General features: G+C 37.2%; 1 protein-coding gene across 1 annotated transcript in view; it reads right to left on the bottom strand.

Annotated features, from left to right (window-relative positions):
• OTOG (otogelin) overlaps positions 1-21958 on the bottom strand; it is a 104469-nt gene that overhangs the window by 58099 nt on the left and 24412 nt on the right. Inside the window, exons 16-23 of the mRNA XM_059825858.1 lie at positions 18207-18339; positions 17029-17206; positions 15066-15190; positions 13370-13582; positions 11595-11760; positions 10974-11048; positions 7583-7626; positions 6236-6389 (exon numbers count right to left, since the gene is read on the bottom strand). Of these exons, the coding sequence (XP_059681841.1) occupies positions 6236-6389; positions 7583-7626; positions 10974-11048; positions 11595-11760; positions 13370-13582; positions 15066-15190; positions 17029-17206; positions 18207-18339 (1088 nt within the window). The remainder of the gene's footprint in view (positions 1-6235; positions 6390-7582; positions 7627-10973; positions 11049-11594; positions 11761-13369; positions 13583-15065; positions 15191-17028; positions 17207-18206; positions 18340-21958) is intronic.

The following is a 21958-nucleotide window of genomic DNA, read 5'->3' as shown; positions in this document are numbered from 1 at the left end:
ATACAACAATAGCTATCACACTTCATCATACTGAACCTTCAGTTTCCTTACTATCTCAGTGTTGTCTATAGCGTTGATCATTCTCATACACACAAATATGTAATTAGCCTTGGTAAAGGCATCATTAGAAGCAACATACCTCCTGTGAGTCAACAAACCTTTCTTTGCTTCTGCAAAGCCCACAAATCTGGACCAGATCACTTAAAAATAACTCTCTTGCAGCGTCCAACAGAGCAGTTTTCAACAGGTTGTGTATTGCACGGCTCTTTCCCCTCCCTTGGGCAACAGCCTACCGCCAACTGATTTATGCAGCCACAAACACTTTTGCCCCAACAATAAATCTGCTCTCTGAGGGTTTCGCCAATCTTCCTACAAAGGTCTGTAATATAGTTTAAGGGAGGTAAAAAGAGTGAAATAAGCAGCAGGTAACATTCCTAATACCAGAATTCCACCACCACCCATGACTTCCCCAACTAGAAAACAGGATAAATAAATCCTTAAAAAACAGCAAATGTTGATAACATTACTGTAGCACCTAATGGCTTCATTGTAGTTCACTCACTGTCTAGACAGGGAGAGTCACTATATTCCTGCCGAGTGTTTTCTTACTGGTTTGGGGAGCTTTTTACAGTCTACCTCTTCTCCACCCACCCACCCCCACCACCTTCCCCTATAGTTTATTACAAATAAATACTAAGTAAATTTGCCAAGCACCAGGCATTTTGCAGAATGCTTGAAGGGTTTTTAGTATCTTTGTGTATCCTTCTGTGTAACAACTGATTTTGGCGCTTCAGCTGAGATACAGTAAGACCCCTGCGCTTCTACAGTTTCACCCTGTATTGGGAAACCACCCTGCATTCAACTCTACCATTAGCACACTACTGGTGCTAAGCAGGGTGGGCCCTTAAAAAGAAAATGCACAGAAACAGTAGTAGCAGCTTAAAGACCAAAGATAGGTGAGAGTAAGAAAAAAAAAAAAAGAGCAAGTAGAACAGGGATTCATCTAGATTCCCATATTCTGCCACCTTTTCCACTGAGGCCTCTGAAAATTAGGCTCATCCATTGCCTGTGCCTCCTCTGAAGTCTCCCTGAGTAAAAAGAAGCTCCTGCCTCCACACACCTTCTAGTGATTGCTGTGGACAGAGGCCAGCAAAATTATCTCATTAAGTGTAATACTCAGAGCTGCATAACACCTGGGTATGGGTTTTGCTGCAACATCAGAGCAAAGCAAGAGAGGGACTCTGTTCTGATATCTCTCATTTTAAGTAGAAAAATACTATAGGAATTAAGCAAAGTAACTTAAAGAACACTTTTATTAGCACCTTTTTTTTTTTTCCCATAGATGTTTTCATTTTTAGTTTGTGTTGTAGGGAAGGAACACAAGAAGAGGGCAGGGACTGAAGACCATCAGAAAAAAAGAGGGTTCAAAGCAGGGGCCTCTCCCACCCTGCTCACAGTCCCATCAGGGCTATAAGGTAGGGGTCATCTCAGAGAGCACCTGCAGCTCTCACAGCTGCATAAAAAAGTGGTACACACTGCCTCCTCATCGAGTAGCATATATAACCAAGGCAAGACTGAAGGAAAGACAGACTGAGGTTTGTACTTTGTCCCAGCCTGTTTCACAAATAAGGAGCACCTGGACTGTCGCTGTATTGGTGTGACGTTAGATACCTTTCTGTCTCATCTCAGCTGTACCTCATAGCCACCAATGTTACTTCAGGGCTATGACTCATTTTTTTCAAAGTTCAAATATCTTTAATTAAGCACACTGAATTAAAACCTCTCTCTACAGGCCCTCAAATAGTAGCAGTACCATTTTCTTCAAGAATACTGTGGGTGCAATTCAGTGCTAAATATCATGTAAGGCAGGACTCCACAGGAAAGTGAGATACAAAAAAAAAAAGCCATTTGTGAATGGCCAAGAGGATACTACTAGCTGTCCCTGAAATTTTTGTAGGAAAAAACTGGCATGATATTCCTTTCTTAGTTACAAAACTTCATTACAATTACAGGATACCACAGCTTTCAGTTTGCTATCTTTTCATAGCTCTCTTTTATGAGAGCAGTAAGTGATGAAAAAAAGAAACAGACCTAAAAATTCTTATTAGGGTAAACTGGCCCAAATTGAGTAGAGTTCAGGTTCAGCACAAAATAGAGTATTCTCTGTCATACATGATAACAGTTGCCTGCAGAAATGGAGTCTTGTCCTACTGCACTAGAGAACATTGTGGCCTGGAAAGGCCACGTAACTCCACACCACTCGTTCAAGAGAGACAATAGGGTAGATATTGGAACACTAGCATCAAAACCTGATCCCACCAGTATCTGTGATGTGTTAATGACTATAACTCAGTGTACCAACATTGAAGTGTTTGGAATCTGGAAAAAAATTGCATATACTTTGGTACCAGGAAAATTAAAATTCCAGTTAACTTTCTCCATTCTGTGACGTGTCAACCACAAGCCCCATCTACAGAAATCTCTGGCTGTGAAGTTGGTGAAATGAGACCTCAGCTTTTTGTGGGTTTGCTTTTGATTTTTTTTTTGGGAGGGTGGAGGGAGGATTTAATTAACATAATTATAAAAATAAAAGGGAGAAATGTGGAAGATCTAATAGGTAGGTAACACTGAGGTAGAAAGAGAAGTAGTAGAAATAATTACTATTTGCATTTGGGGCAACACAAATTGCAAGCTATTGACACAATGCTCAGAATTTGTATTTATTATTCATATTTACGGGCTGGAGGGCCTCTTGGTTCTTACAGCAAGTTGGAATTAATATATAATATACATGGAAATTATGAAATATCTCAGTTAATGGAAATATGAATGGATAACACAATCCAAAATAAATAGTAACATATATTACTAAACACTTCAACCGAGTCAGTCCAAATAAAAGCAACTGTCTTCAAAAAGATGACAGTACTTTTCTTGTGGTAGCTTTTCTCGAATGAGGTGCTTGACAATGAATGGATAAAACAAACATACAGCAGGTGTACCCCTAATGTTCAGGTTTCTCTTCTAGTGGGGAAGTTTATAAAGATGCACTTGTTTCTTTTTTTAATTATATATACTCAGTTTGACAAATTTTAATCCATTCTTCGTTGTATTAACATTTTTTGTTGGTTATTTCAGAGCATCAACTGAGATCAGGAAGCAAGGAGCAGAAACTATGTGCCCAAATTCAGTCTTCACCTTATAACCATAAAGATACATTTGTCCTTTTCTTTAAACCCCAAAATGCTATTAGAACCTGCTATACTTAAAATAAATCCATCAGAAAACCCCTAAATTGATAAAAATAGGATTAGCACAGGTATCAGGCATCACTGGTTGAATTAAGGGTGTGGACTGATGTTGTTTAGTTCATGCACTTTGACAACTCCACTGCTCCATGAAGGGCTGGGCTGTTCATGTTACTCAGTGTTGTAAGTTCTGTAATTTCTAATATTTATATATATATATATAATAAATTTATTTATTTTGTTATTCTGAGGGGCCCTCTATGGATAGAGGGGGAAAATGGCTTTTCAAAAGGCATGGGATTCATTATATCCAGTAGAGCCTGCATATTCTATATCATGATCCATGACACAGATAAACCCGTAACATCGAAACATTCTCTCTCAGATAAATTAATCAATATTTCAAAAGCATTGTGAGGTAATCCTTTAACATGGACTCCCTTTCCTACACCAAGTTTTTTTTCATTGGTTTACCTAAATCAACCAAAAATAATCAAACATGTTAAACTGATTTCATTACTGCTTAAATCAGCTTAGCTTACAGATAATGAATCAAGGTAAACTGATGCAAGATCTCAAACAGGAACAAAAGCATGAATAAAGGAACAAAAATAATTATTTCAGGTAAAAAACTAATGTTAACATCAAAGAAATTCCATGGCTGTTTTACCCTTGTAAACTGTACAACGTCACCTCAGTTTTGTATTTCACGGGTAAGAGATGATTGTCTAGACAGGTGATTTTGAAGTTGCACAAATTCACAGTGTATTTGAATCCTGCACTACCTGAACTGTCATGAGCATAGGATAGGGTACTGTTTGAAGGTCATGGTATTTGTTGATCTTTCTCTTTCAGTAACTTGTTTTTGTCTTACTGTGTTGCTCTGACTCCCACGTGGTCAATCTGCAGTACAAATCATTGGAATGTGAATTGAGCAACTGACTTAAAGCATTAGGGCTATTCAGATCCAACAGGTTTTATCCAAAAGCAACTATTATTAAAATAACTAAAACATTAAGATTCCTTGTCTAAATAGAGAACCGGCATAGTTAATACATAGCAGAAGTCTCTTGTGCTTCCAAAAGCACACCTAAAACCACACAACTTCAGAACCATCTTAATTCTTCTTAAGGCAATCTCAAATGAAAACAAATATATATACAGTATAGGACCACTGGAGCCAAATATTTAGAAGATATCAGATTTGACTAGCTTGCAAATAACTCTATAATGGAAAGAAATGAACAGCATTTAGTGATTCTCTTATTTATTTTAAAATAAATACACGCGATTCTTGGATTACACCTTATAAGCCAAACCGTGCAGTTTATGCTCATGAAAGCAGGATGCTGGCATGTTACATCTTGCATGAAAGGACTGGCAGAACCTGGAAACTTGTTCCCTTGCCTTTCAAGGAAGTGTCCCTCAAACACCGCATAAGCACTTTCCTGTCAGGCAAAGCCTGGCACTATGTATGAAATACATAGAAACAAAGAAATACTTTGTCATTTCTACTTCATCAGTACAGATTGATATTCCTGTTTCAAATTCTAGGCTTGTGACACTGTTTCCTAGTTCTACCTTAAGCACTGAGGAGAAGTCCTACAAAAGAAAAAAACAACACACCAAGCCTCTCTCCCCTAAAAAAAACCAAAGAAGTTTGTGCCAGTATCTCTACAGGCAGTGTACAGCCACAGGAGAACAGAATTAAGTTTGCTGAAGTTATGGTAAACACAGAACTTCTTAATTCTGTATTTTTGTCTCTAGGAAATGATAAAACTCTGCCTCTGGAACTATAAAAATGTATTATCAGAGTTTTGGGATCACCAATACTTGACACTGAGCCTTCCAATACTAAAAAACATTTTCATTGCCTAAATTCCAGAACTAACTTAGACCAGGAAGCAGTAGAAAAGTTCACAATCTCAGAGGTCATGTGCAGCAAAACAGATCATAGAAACTTTTCATTCTCTGCTAAGTTACCGGCCATACAGTGCTGCTGAAGGTAGCCATTAGCTTTGAAGGGTATCAGCCAGGTCCAACAGGATGAGTTTTTGCAATTCTGAAAACATCTGCCTCCAGTTAATTTCAAAATTTATCTTAGCAATGCACTTTTTCACCATGGTACCATATCGTAACTTGGACTAATTACAGGTTCCATTTCATGTGAACAGTTTGACATTTCATGCTTCTGAATGTTAAGGTAAAAACCAGAAGTCTGAGTAGCAATCTTTTACCACGACACAGAAAAATGTACACATAAATGAGTACGAGTCCACAGACTTCAACTGAGCTATTTCAACCCAGTTCGACTGAGGATCTGGCTTTTACTCTTCATGTTGAGGAGGCTTTCAAGGCATAAACAGTAATTTTAGAGTGACAATACTCAAAAACTTCAAGCTATGTGCTTAAGAGACTAAATGCCATCAAAACCAACATAACTTAAACACAAAATTGCTACTTCTATAGTCAAAAATCTCTCAGAAATACAGTGCTTGATTCCAAAACACAACAACAGCTCTTCTGCACATTTTCAGCATAAATCCCTGACACTTAAAATATTCTTCTGAGGGAAAGAATACTGAAAATAATGCCTAGTAATGAAGAAACATGCCTCCCTCAGTGCAATGTTCAAATAACAGGTTAGATATCTGAAATAAAATTATCTAGGTAAACACAATTCTGCTGTAGTACAGGGATCAGATCAAATTATTTCTATGCCCTTTCTATATTCCTCTTATTTTGTTTTTACTATTGTGAGGTATTAGACCTTTGGCTCCACCTGTCTCTGGGTTTACCATTTCTTATGCCTTCAACAGCCCATATTGTTGCGTGGTGAACCTTCACAAGCTGGATGCTCACCCCTTGACACCTCAAATTCTCCAAGTAAAAATGTGGAATGTCCTCAGCAGAATTAATTGCTCAATGCTACTGAAGGTAGTTATTTATGTTTATGGACCAAAAAATGCAAATCTGGCTGTACTCACCCTGGTGGGCAGACACAACCTGAAACACAAGGAAGGTGTGCTGAGAAAGTGAGGTTTAGCAGCTGATTCTCACAAGTTCTCTCTCTGCTGAGTTCAGGATCAACTTGTGTATTATTGCAGTTAATATAAATCTGTCCAACTGGGCAGTTGTGTGCTGGAGAGAAAAAAAATTGACAAACACATTAGTCTTCACACCTGAAATTCTGTATTCCATAAAGGTGTGCAATAGATTTAGATTAAGAATATGTAACACAAAAGTGTAACATCCATTAACACCAGTAACATCCAATTGCCTGTCTCTTCTGAGCGTAGTTAACTTCATAGAATCCCTATAAATTTCACACAAAATACTGAAATGAATATATTTGTTCAGTAAGGGACATGACTTTCTAAGCAGTTAATCAGGAATCAGCTCTCCAAAACAGAAATGCAAAGTACTACCAACAGAGAAACAGAAATCAACAGAAAGCAAAAATATCAAGAAAAGGTTGAGAGCTAGATGTGACTTTCCATGCTGGAGCCACTGACTATGAACAAAACAACTCTATTGCACAATTGCTTTTGGGTTGTGCTGAGCATATGGTATATATGTAACAGAAATGCCCGAAGTGGTGGCAGTGTTTTAAAGTGGTTTTGTTTGGTTGCTGGGACATGCTTGTTTATTTATTAGGGAGAGAGTTTCTAGATAATTCTCAAATCAGTAAAACCACCACCTTCAAGTGCATGGTGAACAGATTTCTGCTAAAGGCCAAAGAGTTGGCAATTCTAGAACTGAAACCTCAAATAAAAGTCTTTCTCCCTGAAGTGAAAGCAGCATAACAAGACTATGGAGCATACTATTTAATGACATATAAAATATACTGTAATAGAAAAAGCACTTGTTACATTCTTTTGCTTAAGTATGACAAAAGTAATACTATTTTTTCATATTTTAGTTACTCAGGGTTTATGGAAGGAAAGAAAAAATACATGTGAAAAAACTGTGTTCAATTCCTACAACCATGTTTTATGGAGCAAAGCTAGCCTTTGTTTGTCCTACTGAAGTTCTGCTGTTTGTCATGCAGCTAAGCTTATTTACATTAACAATCTAAAAAAATTAGTATTTTAAAGCACTGGGAAAAAAGTTGCTCAGATTTAACAGTATTTTGGACAGTTATGCTGCTGCTTTGCACCAGCCTTTCTTTCAATCACACAAATATGTAATTACTAAATCATGGATTCCATCCTGCAAGTTATTCATTTGTACATATTGCACAATCTTCTACTACAGATATGGGGTTCCACAGAGATTGGAGGATATGTATTCATTAGACTTGAAGTATCTTTTCCCTCCCTCTCTTCACTCACCTATTATGTTATTATCACAATTCATCACTCCATCCCTGCAATGGCTGCAATAAAAATACATGAAGATGCAATGAGAGCCAGGAAATTCTAAAATACTAATGTTTTCTGTTTAATAATGAAGCATGCAGTATGAATCAATACAAAACAACTGTATAAATGTTTGCACTGAACATTATAACTGTGGATAAAGTGTGCATTGCCTTAACACATAAAGAATATTAATTACACTTCAAACTTTTGCTTTCTGCATAATGTTACTATGAGTTAAAATGCCGGGGTTGACATAAAAATACATACAGGAATACACCACTATACTGCTCCCAAAGACATCAGTGCAGTAAAAAAACCCTAAGCCCTGTACATAAAAGAATCATCATTATCTAAAACAAAAATGCAATGAGCAATAGCAGCAAAACGAAACCTAACCCTAAACACACACATATATGTTACAGCAAGCTCTGGGTATGTACTCTTACATGAACATTCTTAACACTATTATAAATGCTCCAATTTTCCTCACCATCACCTTCGAAATCTGCTGAAAAGTAAGCTATTAGTTTATGTGAAAGTCTTGATGATACCAACAGTTCTTAAGTTATCCTACAGTTGAAAGTAAAACTCCAATGTTGAATATAATACAATCACAAGCTATTGTGACTGCAACCATTTTTTGTACTCAAGGGAATTTTCTCTAGGCAAACCATAGTAACAGTAGATTAATAACTTTGTCTTTTCTTCACTGCTCCTAACATCAATCATGAACAAACCATCCATGTGAAAATACTCATGAATGTTTCAATCATTTTAGTGTTCTTGGCTCACAGGAGGAAACAGCGATGCAGTTGCTAATTTTTATCCTCATGCTGTCTCAAACTAATTTTGCTTCAGCAATATGATAGCAATCTGGAATAGCAACCTACTGTGACTATTACCAGAACCAACTGGAACTACAGTTTATAATGAGAACCTAAAAAATTTCGAACAACTCTATGCTAATCAAGATTAAAAATAAAAATTTTAAGTTCATGTATCACAAAGCTTGTAGCATGTTAACCCATTTACATATGCAAAATATTACACAGACAAGAACAGACGTAACATGTTTCCCCCACAACACAGCTCAGCAAAGAAACAAGCAAACTGTGTAAAACTCAACCCTAACAAGATACTGTATGCAGGGAAAGCACTGAGCAACATAATACTGTCTGCTCCTGTTTAATTCCAGCCAAGATAGTCTAGTACTTCTATAAAATGGTAGCAGATCTGATAGCAACTCATTGTCAGGGAAAAAAGGTAGCAGCACTGGCTTCATTTCAGGTCCTGTGTTTCACTAGAGATCCCAAGCTCACGAAGTCCAGCACTATTCTGTCATTCTTTTGCAATGGCTAAGACATCCCTAGTACACCTACTGATAGTTAGCAGATTCAGAATCAAATTCTGTATGTGCTACAGCCACTCAGCTGTCATCTTTGGAGTTGTGTATGTACCCCAAAGCACTGCAGGAAAAGTGTCCTAGCTCAGGGACTTCACAGTGTAACTCAGCCAACAGGCAAAGCAGTACCAAAGGGAACTGACAGGGAGGCAACCCAAATGCTGATGTAACATCGGTATCAAAATGAAAATATTCTAAAGAACTGGTTGAAAACAACACAGCAGAAAAGCTACTCCCTAGACAAACATAAGAAAACATTCCAGTTTGAAAATGGAAGTTCCAAAGAGGAAGCATTTGAGAAGAAAAAGGACGCAGAGAGCATAATAAAGATTGTAATTGTTTCCAATAAAAACACAGCGACAGATAAAAAACCAATACATGGTATGTATTTTTTTCCAGGTCATCCACACATATAGTCCTATGTGATTCCTAGTGTATTAGCACAAGGTAATTCAGAGGAGCCGACAGTGTGTACCTCCATGTTTGAAAGCCTTTCCTCTCAGATCTGTACACAGCCTTGTTGAAAGGCAGCAAGCAAAAGTCATGACTACACAGGAGATACAGATCTCTTATTTTATCTTCAAGACTAGTAGTTGTAAGGCCATAGATATATTTCAATTAACACATTCACATGAAAAAATAAGCTGCCAGATCCAAAATAACCCTACTGAAATCAATGGAAAGATGATTTTCACCTACAGTCATTTCTAAAAAATGCCTTTGCGGATGACCACATGATCAGCTTGCATTCAGCCAAATATTCATCACAGTGCTTCGCATAATAAACTAAACTAGACCCTTGAGGAGGAAGACAAAAGGAAAGAAATCAAAGAATCTACCAAGAGAAGCCCCTTCCCATGACTGCCAGTGCTGTATGGCACATGCTCTGTGAACAAGCAACAGTGCACCCAGACTCTGCACAGCCCCACATGCACAATGGGTTGCCTGGTACTCTCCAGGAAATCTGCCCTAAGGTAAAGATGAGCTAACTTGATGATTAAAATACAGATTTAAAACAATCAGTATTTATGGACATTAGGCTGCCGACAAGAATGAAAGTGAAAACAAGTGTGTGTATTTACTAAGTGTCCCTATTGCAATAGGTGTCTGACAACATTAATCTCTTACATGGCCTTTACAACAAACCTAAGTTATATGCTGATCTACCACAGACATGATTTGGTCTGTTCTGCTCTTAAGTGCTGTAACAACTGATACAGGCAGCGAGAGTGCAAACATTACTTCAAGAAAAAGAATTCTGAAAGCTTGGGTTTTTTGAGGTTTTGTTGGTGTTGTTTTGTTGTTGTCTTTTTGTTGAAAAGGATGCAACTGGCAGCAGCCAAAATAGTTTAACAAGTTTTCTTCTTTAATGTCATGACTATAATGATGCAAATAGAAGAGCACGAGGACAAGAACAAATGCTAAATATAAGGAACAATGGCAGAGATGCTTATTTACCTTTGGCTGCAGCTGACAGTTATTTGTGTTGTTTCTTAGTTGATAAAGCCACATAACTCTTTTACACTGATTCTATACTAGTAGAAAACAGATTCTTAACTATTCTTCATAAATGGATTTACAATCTGGTATAGGGAAGGAGAATAGCAATGAAGGTCTAGCTGAACAGACTTGAATGGACCGTCAGGAAATGCCTGGGATTTTCTGGAACTTTCCACATTGGTATGGATCTACAAAATTATAGGGGCTTTTCTCTCTACTTTGCACTTCAGTATATTGGATTATAGGCACAGCAGCCTGAAAACCTAAGTTGTAAAGACACTCTGTCCAAACACACACAGAAAACCGATGTAGGTTTATTCTGTATGTTTCATAAAAGAATAACCAAAACAACAACAAAAACAGTAACAAAAAACCCAACAGGCTAACCAGAATGATTTGACAGAGCTCTTAAAAAAGAGACACCATTTAAGCAGGTGAAAAAACAGTTTTGTAACTCACCATTTGCCCAAAGATGTCATAACATTTTCTCCAGGGGGATAGTCAATTCCTTGAAAATAACATGGGCATTCATTTCTGGAGTAGAGGAAAAACATGTAACTGTGATAAACTCAAACTGAAGGAAGAAAAAAAAAATTCCCGTTGACTTAATTGCTGTTCAAAGTTCAATTAGTTGCTTTGTTGGTTTTGGTGAGGTTTTTTGGTTGGTTGGGTTTTATGAGCTGTTGTGTGTGTTTGGTTTTTTTTTTTTTAAATACAAGAAATTGATCTCAATACTGCCATATAACTTGAGCACGTTCCAAACCAAATCAGTAACAAAGCGGAACCTCTACATAACAATGGACACATTTTGTGTGTCCACTTATATGACATTTTTTGTTTCTTATACGCCAAAAACCAAACAATATGTAACAACTAGCTTTAATGATGTTGTATGAGTGTCAGTACTATAGAAGAGTTACTTTTGATCAACATACAGGTTTTGTATAAGTCTAAGATCCCGCCAATTTTACAGATGCATGATATCTACAAGGTTACATGTTTACTAGGTTTTCACTCCGACTTGCAAATGCAGTGGTCTAAAGTAGTGGGAGTGACTATCAGAACTGCAACTTTACCTACCTCTGTACACATCGTTCAGTCTTGGAATTCAAATACATTCCAGAGGGACAAGCACAGCCTTCAACACAATCACTGCTGCATGTCTCTGGCACAGACAGTGCTTGGCAGGTTCTGCCACAGGTAGATACACAAGTACTGTACTCCTTTGTATCTTCACATGAAAGAGCTGTCCAAATGAAACAAATCTCTCAAATTACAGTGCAAGAGACTCAAGTACCTCCCAATAGTTTTCTGATAAACATCTCTATTCTTTCATTCTCAAACACATTAAATTCCACTAAAATTGCTATCTTGGCACTATGCTGTGTAAACTACACAGATGTAAATCCACAATAATAACGAGTACAATGAAGTCTGTGCAGTTAATCCAGATTTACACTGGGGAAACCAAACAGTGGAACCTTTTTTTTTCCTCTAACTCTGAAAATGCTTCGCTCTTGTGCCTGAGCTTTGGGAAATGCACAGCATCTTAAAGAAAACATTAAAAGCAATAAACAAAATGCGTGTACTTTGCAGGTGTTGCACAATACAGTCTTAAGTTTTCTTAGAGATAGATATATATCTCTCGCCCATAAAGCTCTACTCAAAAAAAAAAAGATCTGCAGCTCTTGAAATACTAAAGAGATTCACATATTTTAAACCCTAGAAGAGTTATTTTAAAAATATATTCTAATAAAAATATACTTGCTTCTAGAAAAGTAAAATCAAATCAAATAGTTTGAATGATTTGTTCAGTCATAGTGTACACAGCCATTCATGCCATAATGACTGCAAGGCAAGCCAGTCTTTTCAGATATACATACAGACACTCTGGCTTGAGATACTTAAGCTGGACCGACTTTCAAAAATCCTCTTTATCATGCATTACAACATGGATAATTACATGATGTGACGAAAGCTACCAGATGTTAAATTCTTGAATGTTCCTTAGAAAACATTTTCAGCCTTGCTTATGGAGCCAAACCTACTGAAACATCAGGGGTGTCAGTTTAGCGTTGTTTTATAGGGTTTCCAATTCTACAATTTTAAAAAAAATGTAGATGAGGGCACTACATGTCCTATCGAGATCTTTTGTATCACTAAAAGTTCATACAAACGAAAGAATTTAATAACATTATCCCACTCCTCTACTTGTGAGGCTTTATAGAGCAGATAACAGATGTCACCTTTGGCTATCTCTACGCTATCTATATTCTTCCATTCATTTTAAATTAAATATCAACAATACAATTCTCTACTCTTATTTCAGCACTCTGTGTATTTCAGTGTCACTGACAGTAAGAGAACAAGCTAACAGAGGCTGTCAGACAAGAAGTTGACAATAACCCAGCTAAAACTGCTAAACATATCACCATCATTTTTCATCTCATTCATTTAAAGAATTAGATAAACCTAGCAGCTATAGGGAAAAGAATAAATCTATTTACGCAGCTCATGAATAATATCAACATGGGTATGAGATATTCAAAGTGATATAGGAGATATAGACATATTTTTAATTCTGTATACATTTGAAGCCCTCCAACTACTTCAAGAAAACCTTTGCATTGTTTCAAAAGTCAAAAAAACTAAAGAAAGTAAAATATAAAGGAACAATCCTCTAAAAACACTGGTACTAACTCTGTTTTGACAAAAAGAGAACCTTGTCCTGCACACAAAAGATCATGCTAGAACTAATCCTCTTCTCACGTAAAAGATTATTTTTTTTTTCCTGATTGTTATTCTAAAGTCCTCAAACAGCACTTATTTAATGCTAGAAGTAAAAGGCAACTCACCACAGTCTGGAACACCTCCTCTGAAATTTATTACAACTCCAAATCTTTGGCAATGATGAGCATAATGGGCCAGAGCAGAGCAAAAACAAATCTGTCCACATTTGCAAGTGTCTCTTCTGCACTGCTCAAAATAGGGAACAGGACTCAAATAGGGGTAGCATGGAGCAAAAAGTTCTTTCGTAAGGATGCTACAAGCTTCTGCTGCATAAGAGGCTATACAAATAACAAATTAAACACTGTTTCAGTGAGGGAGTTTAAAAAGATTTGGAATAAAGAGCGTCTTCTATACAACGCAACTTATCATAGTTATATACTATTGCCATATATATCTTTCTATCCTTTGTATCTATACAACTGTATGGAAGGACAGAAAAGAAGTTAGCTGCTCATAGTTTTGAACTTGTTCTGGGAAAGTTTTTAAGGTATTCTGAAAACTTTACAATACGCAGACAGTGCCTACATAATCTCCTATCTTTAAACTGATTCATGGATGTGGGTTGGGCAACAGATGCTACACACTACCCAGTGCCTTTCATAAACACACAGGGTTACACATCTCTTCAGTCTAAGTCGTTCCCAGTAACTACTTCAATAGGTCAGTATTTTAAAAAATAATGTTACCCATTGTTTCAGTTGCACAGGGCTGCAGCCACACCCAGAGCTGCTAGCTTGGGGTAGCACTACCGCACAGGATAACAAGAGCAATATCAAATAGTTACATAAGAAGCTCCAAACACAGCGCTCATCTGAATATTTTAATTCTGAATGCATTAAATAACTGTGCAATAGTGGTCAAGAGAAATAATACGCTATATCAGCATATCCAGAAAGAGATAAATTTGTATTTCCCATAAAATGAGAGATGCATAAACTAGGACTTCAAAATTCCTTTTCCAGAATTTCTGACTTCCTGTACAGGCCACTTTTTTCTACATTCATGTCCAAACCCATTACCAAGAATGCAGCTTCTTAGTGCTGCACAGTGTATGAACACTCAAAAGACGGGATGATGCTGTAGCAGGAGACACAATGATTTCCTAGCACGGCTGAAGTTACAGGCAAAACCTTACTCAATATTTTACCTCTGTATCTTGCCTAAAAGCATGTAGAGTCCAAGATAAGAAGTGGTAGGAACTGTAAAATGGATATAACTGATGATCTACATAGTTCATCATTATTAAAGGATGTCTTAGTGACCATCTGTGGTCCTCATGGCATCAGCCACTAGCATTTTTCTGCAACTGGACCCTTTCAGCTGAATATAAAGGCTAGCAGTGCATAAATATCTTTCTCCTACTCATTCTCCTCCACAGCATACAACTAAACCAAATGTTTCATTTTTTCAGTATTTTCAAAAATGAATACTGCAATACTTTTAAGTCTCCATCTCAACTAGCAGCATCACCAATACTAGACATACTACCAGCTTTTAATGCATGTCTAACTTAACACATTTTAACTGCAAACCAGAAGTAAAACGGGGGTATTTCAAGTGCCTCTGCAAGTATCACAGATTACTTAAATAATATATCACATGATTTGTTTGGGGCTTGAACTCAACAAATCCTACCTGTAAGTATTAATTTTTTCAGTGGGTAGAATTGGTTATTACTTTACCCAATCCAACTAGGAAAATGGACACAGATATAATAAGTAGAAATGCATTTGTCAATAACAAGTGACCTTCACTGCCCACCTGCCTGCAGATGAATATCACACGGATCCATTTGCGAACTATCATGCACAAGAATGCATGCTGATGAAGTTTTCCACGTGTTTCCAAACAGCTCTGGAGTGCTTTCAGTCACTCCAACTGGAGACCTTTTACAAAACAGAAGTCAGTCACAAAAGATACAGTGAATTTAGAGAATGGACTCAGTTCTACCACCCCCTTCAGCAGAGCTGGTTCAAGCTCTCCTTCCACTGTTCCATATTCTCATGCACTTTCCCGTAAAGCACTGTCAGCTCAAGTTTCAGGACTCTACTCTTTCTTTCCAGGCAAAGGCCCAGAAACAAAAGAGAAGATGTGCTCTAGAGCCATTAGATACTTTGTCAGGAAGGACAGATCAAAACAGACCAAGTTCCATTTTCACGAGAGAGAAGGAGGGAGCACCACTGTCCTCAAAGTCTGCACTCTCTTATTCATACTTCTGCCTCCTCAGCGCTATCTGATCCATTTTTATCTCTCCTCTACCTATAATTTCCTGTCTGTTCCTGGGTAGCTGACTTCCCAGGCTCTCTAGTCCCTGCAAGAAAGAGGAAGGAACAGAAATCCAAGGGTCCAGAGATACAACTGCAAAAGCAACTTAATAGATATCCATGAGGCCCAGGTAAGCAGAGGGGCAGCAGAAGCTGAAAGATAGAAAGACTTTGATCAAAGTAACCAAGGCACACTAATATTGTATAGGGAGAATGATCGAAACTGTGCATTTAAATATGGGATGTTACACTCTAGGGAAAAAGATTGCATTAGGCATACAACCAGTAGTATTACTTCTGGTAAAGTAGCTGGGGGTGGGGGTGGAGGTGTTGCAAAAGACACCACTATCTACAGCAAATGTCCCAAATCTGGTGTGCGGTGTTTCATGTACGTGCCAAGATGCTTGCACATTATGGTTTGTGTCATGTCCCAGCACAATTCATAAGTTCCTGTAGTTTAAGGGATTTTTCCACAAATATCAACTATTGAACAACTTCTCACTTATTTGCGAACAAGTCCAAAGACTGTCATCAAAAATACACTACAAAACTTACTTGCTTCAAACAGTGAAATATTTTTAGTAGTTTTACATACATAATATCTCTTCATTGAGATCATGTCTACGTATTTCCTAGTCTTGTTATAAACAATATTCTGATAATACTTTTTAATCTTTAAGATAGAAATTGTTCAAAATCCACTAGAATATTTGTTTGTGTGTATATGTTTTTAAATGGGAACTGTTATGGAAAGTTTTTCTATTAGTTCTGATTTAAAAAATTTCAACTGTTTTGAGAGAAAGAAGTTCTCCTCTTTTTTTTTTTTCTTTGGTCAAAGAAATATTCTGTCATGCTCTAAATTCATGTTCTCCTTCTCCCACTTCCACTAGGCTGCTCAGTTCTCTGGAAGCCAATTTATTCTTCATTATTTGTAGGAAGCATGCTGCAAAGAAGCTGGACAAAGAGCAATCTTGACTGCAATGCTTAGGCAGCTCTGACCACCTTTCACTGCACTACAACAAAGCAAAGCTCAGGCAACAGCCAATTCCTGTTGCTGGCCTGCAGATACTGAACAATGGAGGCTCTGTCAGAGAGAGCAGATTAGAACTTGCAGCAGAAAATAGGAGCTGGAAAGAGATAAAGAGGCTTGCAGGGAGGCAGAAAGTCACTTACACAGGCCGCTCCATATTTTGGACAAAACTTTTCAGATAAACCAGCACTTACATGTCACTGTATTTTTATATTAAAATATTTTAAGCAATACCTGGCCTGATATCCTATAGTTGAAGTTACAGATCTTTTGTTAGCAAACTAAAACCTACTATCTATCTCACTAACACAAAACTTCACAATAAATTATTCTTGGTATCTATCCATTCAGCTTCAGTACACACTTGATCTACCACTCTAACTGTAGATATTCATATACTGGCAAATAGAAATCTTGCAGCTATTCATACAAAAAATCATCCTCTGTATTTCCATTGAAGGTTCCACAAAGGCCCACAGTATCATCTTTCCACCGCCCATCAGCTTGAAGGTAAAGCCTCAGTCCTTCTCTGTCATACAGTATCTGTAATCCAATCTGTGTCTTTACTTGAAGAAAGAGAGAGGAGAGTTTCCGTATTTCAAATAACTCTGGTGAGTAAAAACAGAGATTGTTGAAAGGCAAAGGAAACCTGCTTGTAATTTGCATTTTGTTTCATGCCATTTCACTATTTTTGTTTTATATCATATTTATGTAAATTACAGTTTTTCCTACTAAGACACTATTGTCCCCCTAAGCATTGATTTCTCACAAAAGGTTACACTGATTCACACTTTAAAGACAAAACCAAGAAACTTATGAAACTTTTTCAAAATGTATCTAGAGTTCACTGGAATATTCATAAAGGTTAACTAAAAGCAAATGAATTTAAAGACACAAACATTACAGATAACATTACAGACCATTTATTTTAGACAATCTAATCCTAACACCAGCAACATGCTTCCTGTATTAAAGTCTTTTTTTTGAAATTTGCAAAGAGCCGAAGCCCCACAGACATCAAATGTACTAATGATTTGCATATAAAGTTCTCACTGAAGGTAACACTAAATCTCACAGAACAGAGTCATATATTCGTGTGTAGAATACTTAGTAATATCTTCCAGAGGGAGAGATTTAAAAACTCATTGAAGCAAAACCAAAAAGAAACAAAAGAAATCTTCGGTCTGAAAACCTGTAGGTTATCTATAAGGGGCAAGAGGGCTCCTTCCACTTATATTTACTTGAGTTGCTTACAAAAAAGGGAAAAGCAGTTCAAGAATCAGAGAAAAGAATTTCCCCTCAGAAAAGAACTAACCAACCTTGTAAATGTGAGGGATGGCATTTGGACTTGTTAGAGACAGAACATACTCATTTTTAACATAAGAGACACTAGCCCAATACAGCTACTGTACAACTCCAACCATTAGTGTAAGAAGTGTATCAGCAGTTAATTTGTGAAACATTTCATAAAAAATTAATGATAGTATTAAAAATAGACAACAACTTCAGTATGTTAGCAATATTGACAGTATCTCAACATACACATATACCATTAAATTACTGCTTTAGTGCTTGATAGGAGTTATATACTTATATATTATTCCTTACCATCTGCATATGGCAGGTTAATTTTGTATTGGTCATATACCAAAACATCTCCTGAATGAGTCAGAGTGACTTGCCTCTTGGGGTCCTGCTTAAGAATAAGGCTGATTGATTGGATACATGATCCATCCTGGTTCTACAAATAAGAGCAAAATAATTAAAAAAAAAAAAAAGTAGGATGAATGTTAAATAACAGTGCAAGTAAAGCTATAATTAGTGGGGAATTGAAAATTTTCAGTTTTATTTTGCTTCTTAGCAGAATGCACTTTAAAACATACAGCTTTACAGCTAAGTAAGAAAACAGTATTTTGAATGATTTAACATGTTAAAATATAACACTAACCTGTTATGCAAATACAGCTCGAAAGTGGGATTTGGAAAGAGAAACAATTCTTACATAGCTTGGTACAATGAGATCCCCTGATTAAAGACCCACTGAGGCTGAATTAATGCTCACAAACAAGGCTGCGTTATCCACACAGCAGTACATAGGAATCAAAATCTGTACTTTAAAGTGTTCTGATATACCCAGGTTCTTTTAAAGCATATTTAAGATACACAATTCTTTTAAAGGCAAAGAGTAATGAAAGACAGAAGCATCTTGTGAATCATTATTTAGAACAGCATTTAAGTTCATGATTTCTGAGAGGAGTTGTGGAGCATGGTCATAAGCTCCCTGGATGAATACTGATGAAAGGAAGGCAGCATCATGACAGCATACAATACCACAACATCCAACTGGCCCAACTTGCTTATTGTTACTACCTTTGCTTATTCTTATTTCTGTTTCAGTTCTCTAAGTCAAAACATCATATCAAAAAAAACATTAAAAGGAATACTACATTTCAGTCTGGATGAAACATACTCCAAAGAAATCCTAGATCAACCTCATCTGCCTTACCTACATCCACCCTCTTCAGTGGCACTTAATTGTCAACATTACCAAAAGCAGATAATTGACTGAAATGCTAATATTTCACAACATAAAGAAGCTTACATGGCCTACACAAGAAAATTTCACAACAGCTTAAAGATCAAGAATTGAATTCAAGTTAACCGCTTTCATTAAAACGGAAGTCAACTATAGTACACTTGTTCTACGTTCGTTAAGCTGGATTTTTTTCCATTTAAGTAAGTCCTGAAACTGGTTGGTACTTGTCCAACTAAATGAAGTCCCAAACTACTTAATTTTCCTGTTTTCTGTTACTATAGCGATCTTTGACCAGACACCATACCACACAGGTGGGAAGCAGCACAAGTCTGAGAGCTATTGAATATTGAATGTTTTCAACATACCACAGTAACAAATACACCTGTACTAAATAACATGGAAACCAGCCAAATAGATGATTAACACTAGTCAGTTCCTATCAAAGTTTCCAGGCCAGGACTTCCACCTTTCAGAATAATTACAGGTACTTTGGCTTTCAATGCCAAAAGGGGAAGAATGTTTATTAAAGCATGCTTATTAATCACAGATTACCAAATTTTTCTTAACAGAATGAATTTGATCACTGCTTAATTTTTTAAAAAGAAAAATGTTCCATCACAGAGAATCAGGTACAGAGGTGGATCAAGAGATGACTTGAACTTGACCATGTCAGCATCCTGTAATTCACCTTGCTACATGCTGAAAGACGTCAGAATCGCAGTGCACCTTCTACTTTCTCTTTGGTCTAGGAAGGAAGTTTCTGCCACTCCTGCTACACTCAAATCTCTTCACTATGGCTTCTGAGACACCGGCTTATTTACATTGGCTTAGTGTGGCTGACTGTCTATTCCCTGCTGTCTACAGAAGAAAGGGGGATGCACCCAACTGCTGCTTCTTCTGTTCAGCCTCCTACACTGCAAGGCCTTGTAACCATTTAAAAGGTATTCAAGAACAATGACAAAAATTGGGTCCGGTCACTTTTGGCACACTATTTGTTCATTTTACTCACTTCTTGATTATGCGTCTTCAATGTCTCATATACCAAAACATACACAGACATGTCTGAAATCATTTTGTCAAAGAGCAGCCTAGATCTCACTGCAGGAAACTTCTCAGTGATTGGATCTGGTCCTGAGCTGCAGTCCAGAAATGTCCAACAGAAGTGCTGGAGGCTGCACTTTGCAGTCCCACTACCTACAGCGAAGGCACAACTGATGATAGAATAGTAGAATGTTAAGCATCTTCAGTGCTGAAAGAGGCACTGAACAAGTTTTAGTTAAAATATCCTTGCCTTTGGACAGTCACGCTAACAGCAAAGTTATACTGTGAATAGCACCATTTGCAGTGCAAACAGATTAGGATGTTCAGTTCAAAGATTTACACTTTTATTCAGCTCTCACTGGGACTTGCCTAATACAGGGCAAATGTTGCCCTACTCGTTGAAAATTACTAGAGCTGCAAGGATCTCTGAACACTACCATGTGGCTTGGACAGATGCTGAATTAGCACAGAGCAGATCATCTGTCAGTCCTTCAAGTACCATGGACACACAAGTACATACGGTGGTTTGTAAAGATTGAAAACTACATTCAGAAGTTCCCTGTCTCTAAATAATAGTGCAACAGTCATCTTTCACCAACAGTTGAAATGATAAAATGAAACATAAAGATAGCACATTATAAAAATAACTGGAGAAATTTCATCAGCTCAACCAGCTCTCCTGGACTGATGGTGACAAGATATCTGCATCGTGAAGCCATGCTCTTGCAGATTGTCTTGTTGTCTTGCCTTTGTACTAAGAAATTAGGTTTCTGTGCATATCATTCAGCAACAGTGGCTATAAATTGACAATTTTGTTGACCTTTTAAGAAGCTGAAAATAAAAAAAAATACCAGCTGGTACGCATAGCGGCCCAGACCAAAGAGAACAACCCTCCATAGTATATACAGCTTTACTATTCCTTCATGCTGAAACTAAAGGAATAATTCCGCCTGACAATTACTCTCTGTTCCAATGAACTGCTGCTTTCACAGCACTGCCCCTGCCAGCTTTCAGCAGGTGTTTTCACAGGAATGGTCATTTCTCTCACTAGACACTTAAAAAAAAAAAATTCTATATTCAGAAGACTTCTCATCATACAAACTACAAAGCCAGTGAAGCTGTCACCTGAAACTCAGATAAGGTTAAGCTGTGCTGATCACTTGACTGATTCTCCTTCCAATAAGCGCTTAAACAAAATTTCACATCGTTTTGAAATAACTTGTTGCCTGATGACTGTTTATGTCACCAGCTCTAAGGCTCTAGATGACTGGATTCTTTGTGATTCAGAGAGCTACAGTCTCCACAGGTATTTTCTTTCTACATTTTTTTAATCTGCTTGAATGAGATGGGACTGATAAAGTGTTTTTTTTAAAAAAAGCACACAATCTCAAACCATCAAGAAATACAAGATTCTGCACTACAAATCTTTTCGCTTCCCATTTCAATTCATTAATTTTTATAAATGGGAAAAAGTTAATGGATGGTGCCTAGGGAACTGTAAAGCAGCTCTTTTGCCAACTAGTACCAGCTAGTTGATAGTTAGACACTTGAATAGCAGCACTGAAGCCCCACATTCTTGCGTTATACTACGCAAACTGTTCTCACTACCCTCTCACCACTTGTACATTGATAATTAAATCAGCAGCACTTAGCCCTGGAACGTAACACATGGTGGGCTGATCACCCACCTGGCTGTTAATGTCCAGAATGCTTCACTCAAACCCCTGTAAAAGTCTATACAAATTAAGGACTGATCAGGCTAGCTTTGTTAAAGGCTAGGTGA

The sequence above is a fragment of the Gavia stellata genome, chromosome 17, assembly GCF_030936135.1.
Source record: "Gavia stellata isolate bGavSte3 chromosome 17, bGavSte3.hap2, whole genome shotgun sequence".
Lineage (NCBI taxonomy): Eukaryota > Metazoa > Chordata > Aves > Gaviiformes > Gaviidae > Gavia > Gavia stellata.
Note: the sequence above shows the minus strand (reverse complement) of the source record. Positions and strands in the feature narration are given on the sequence as shown.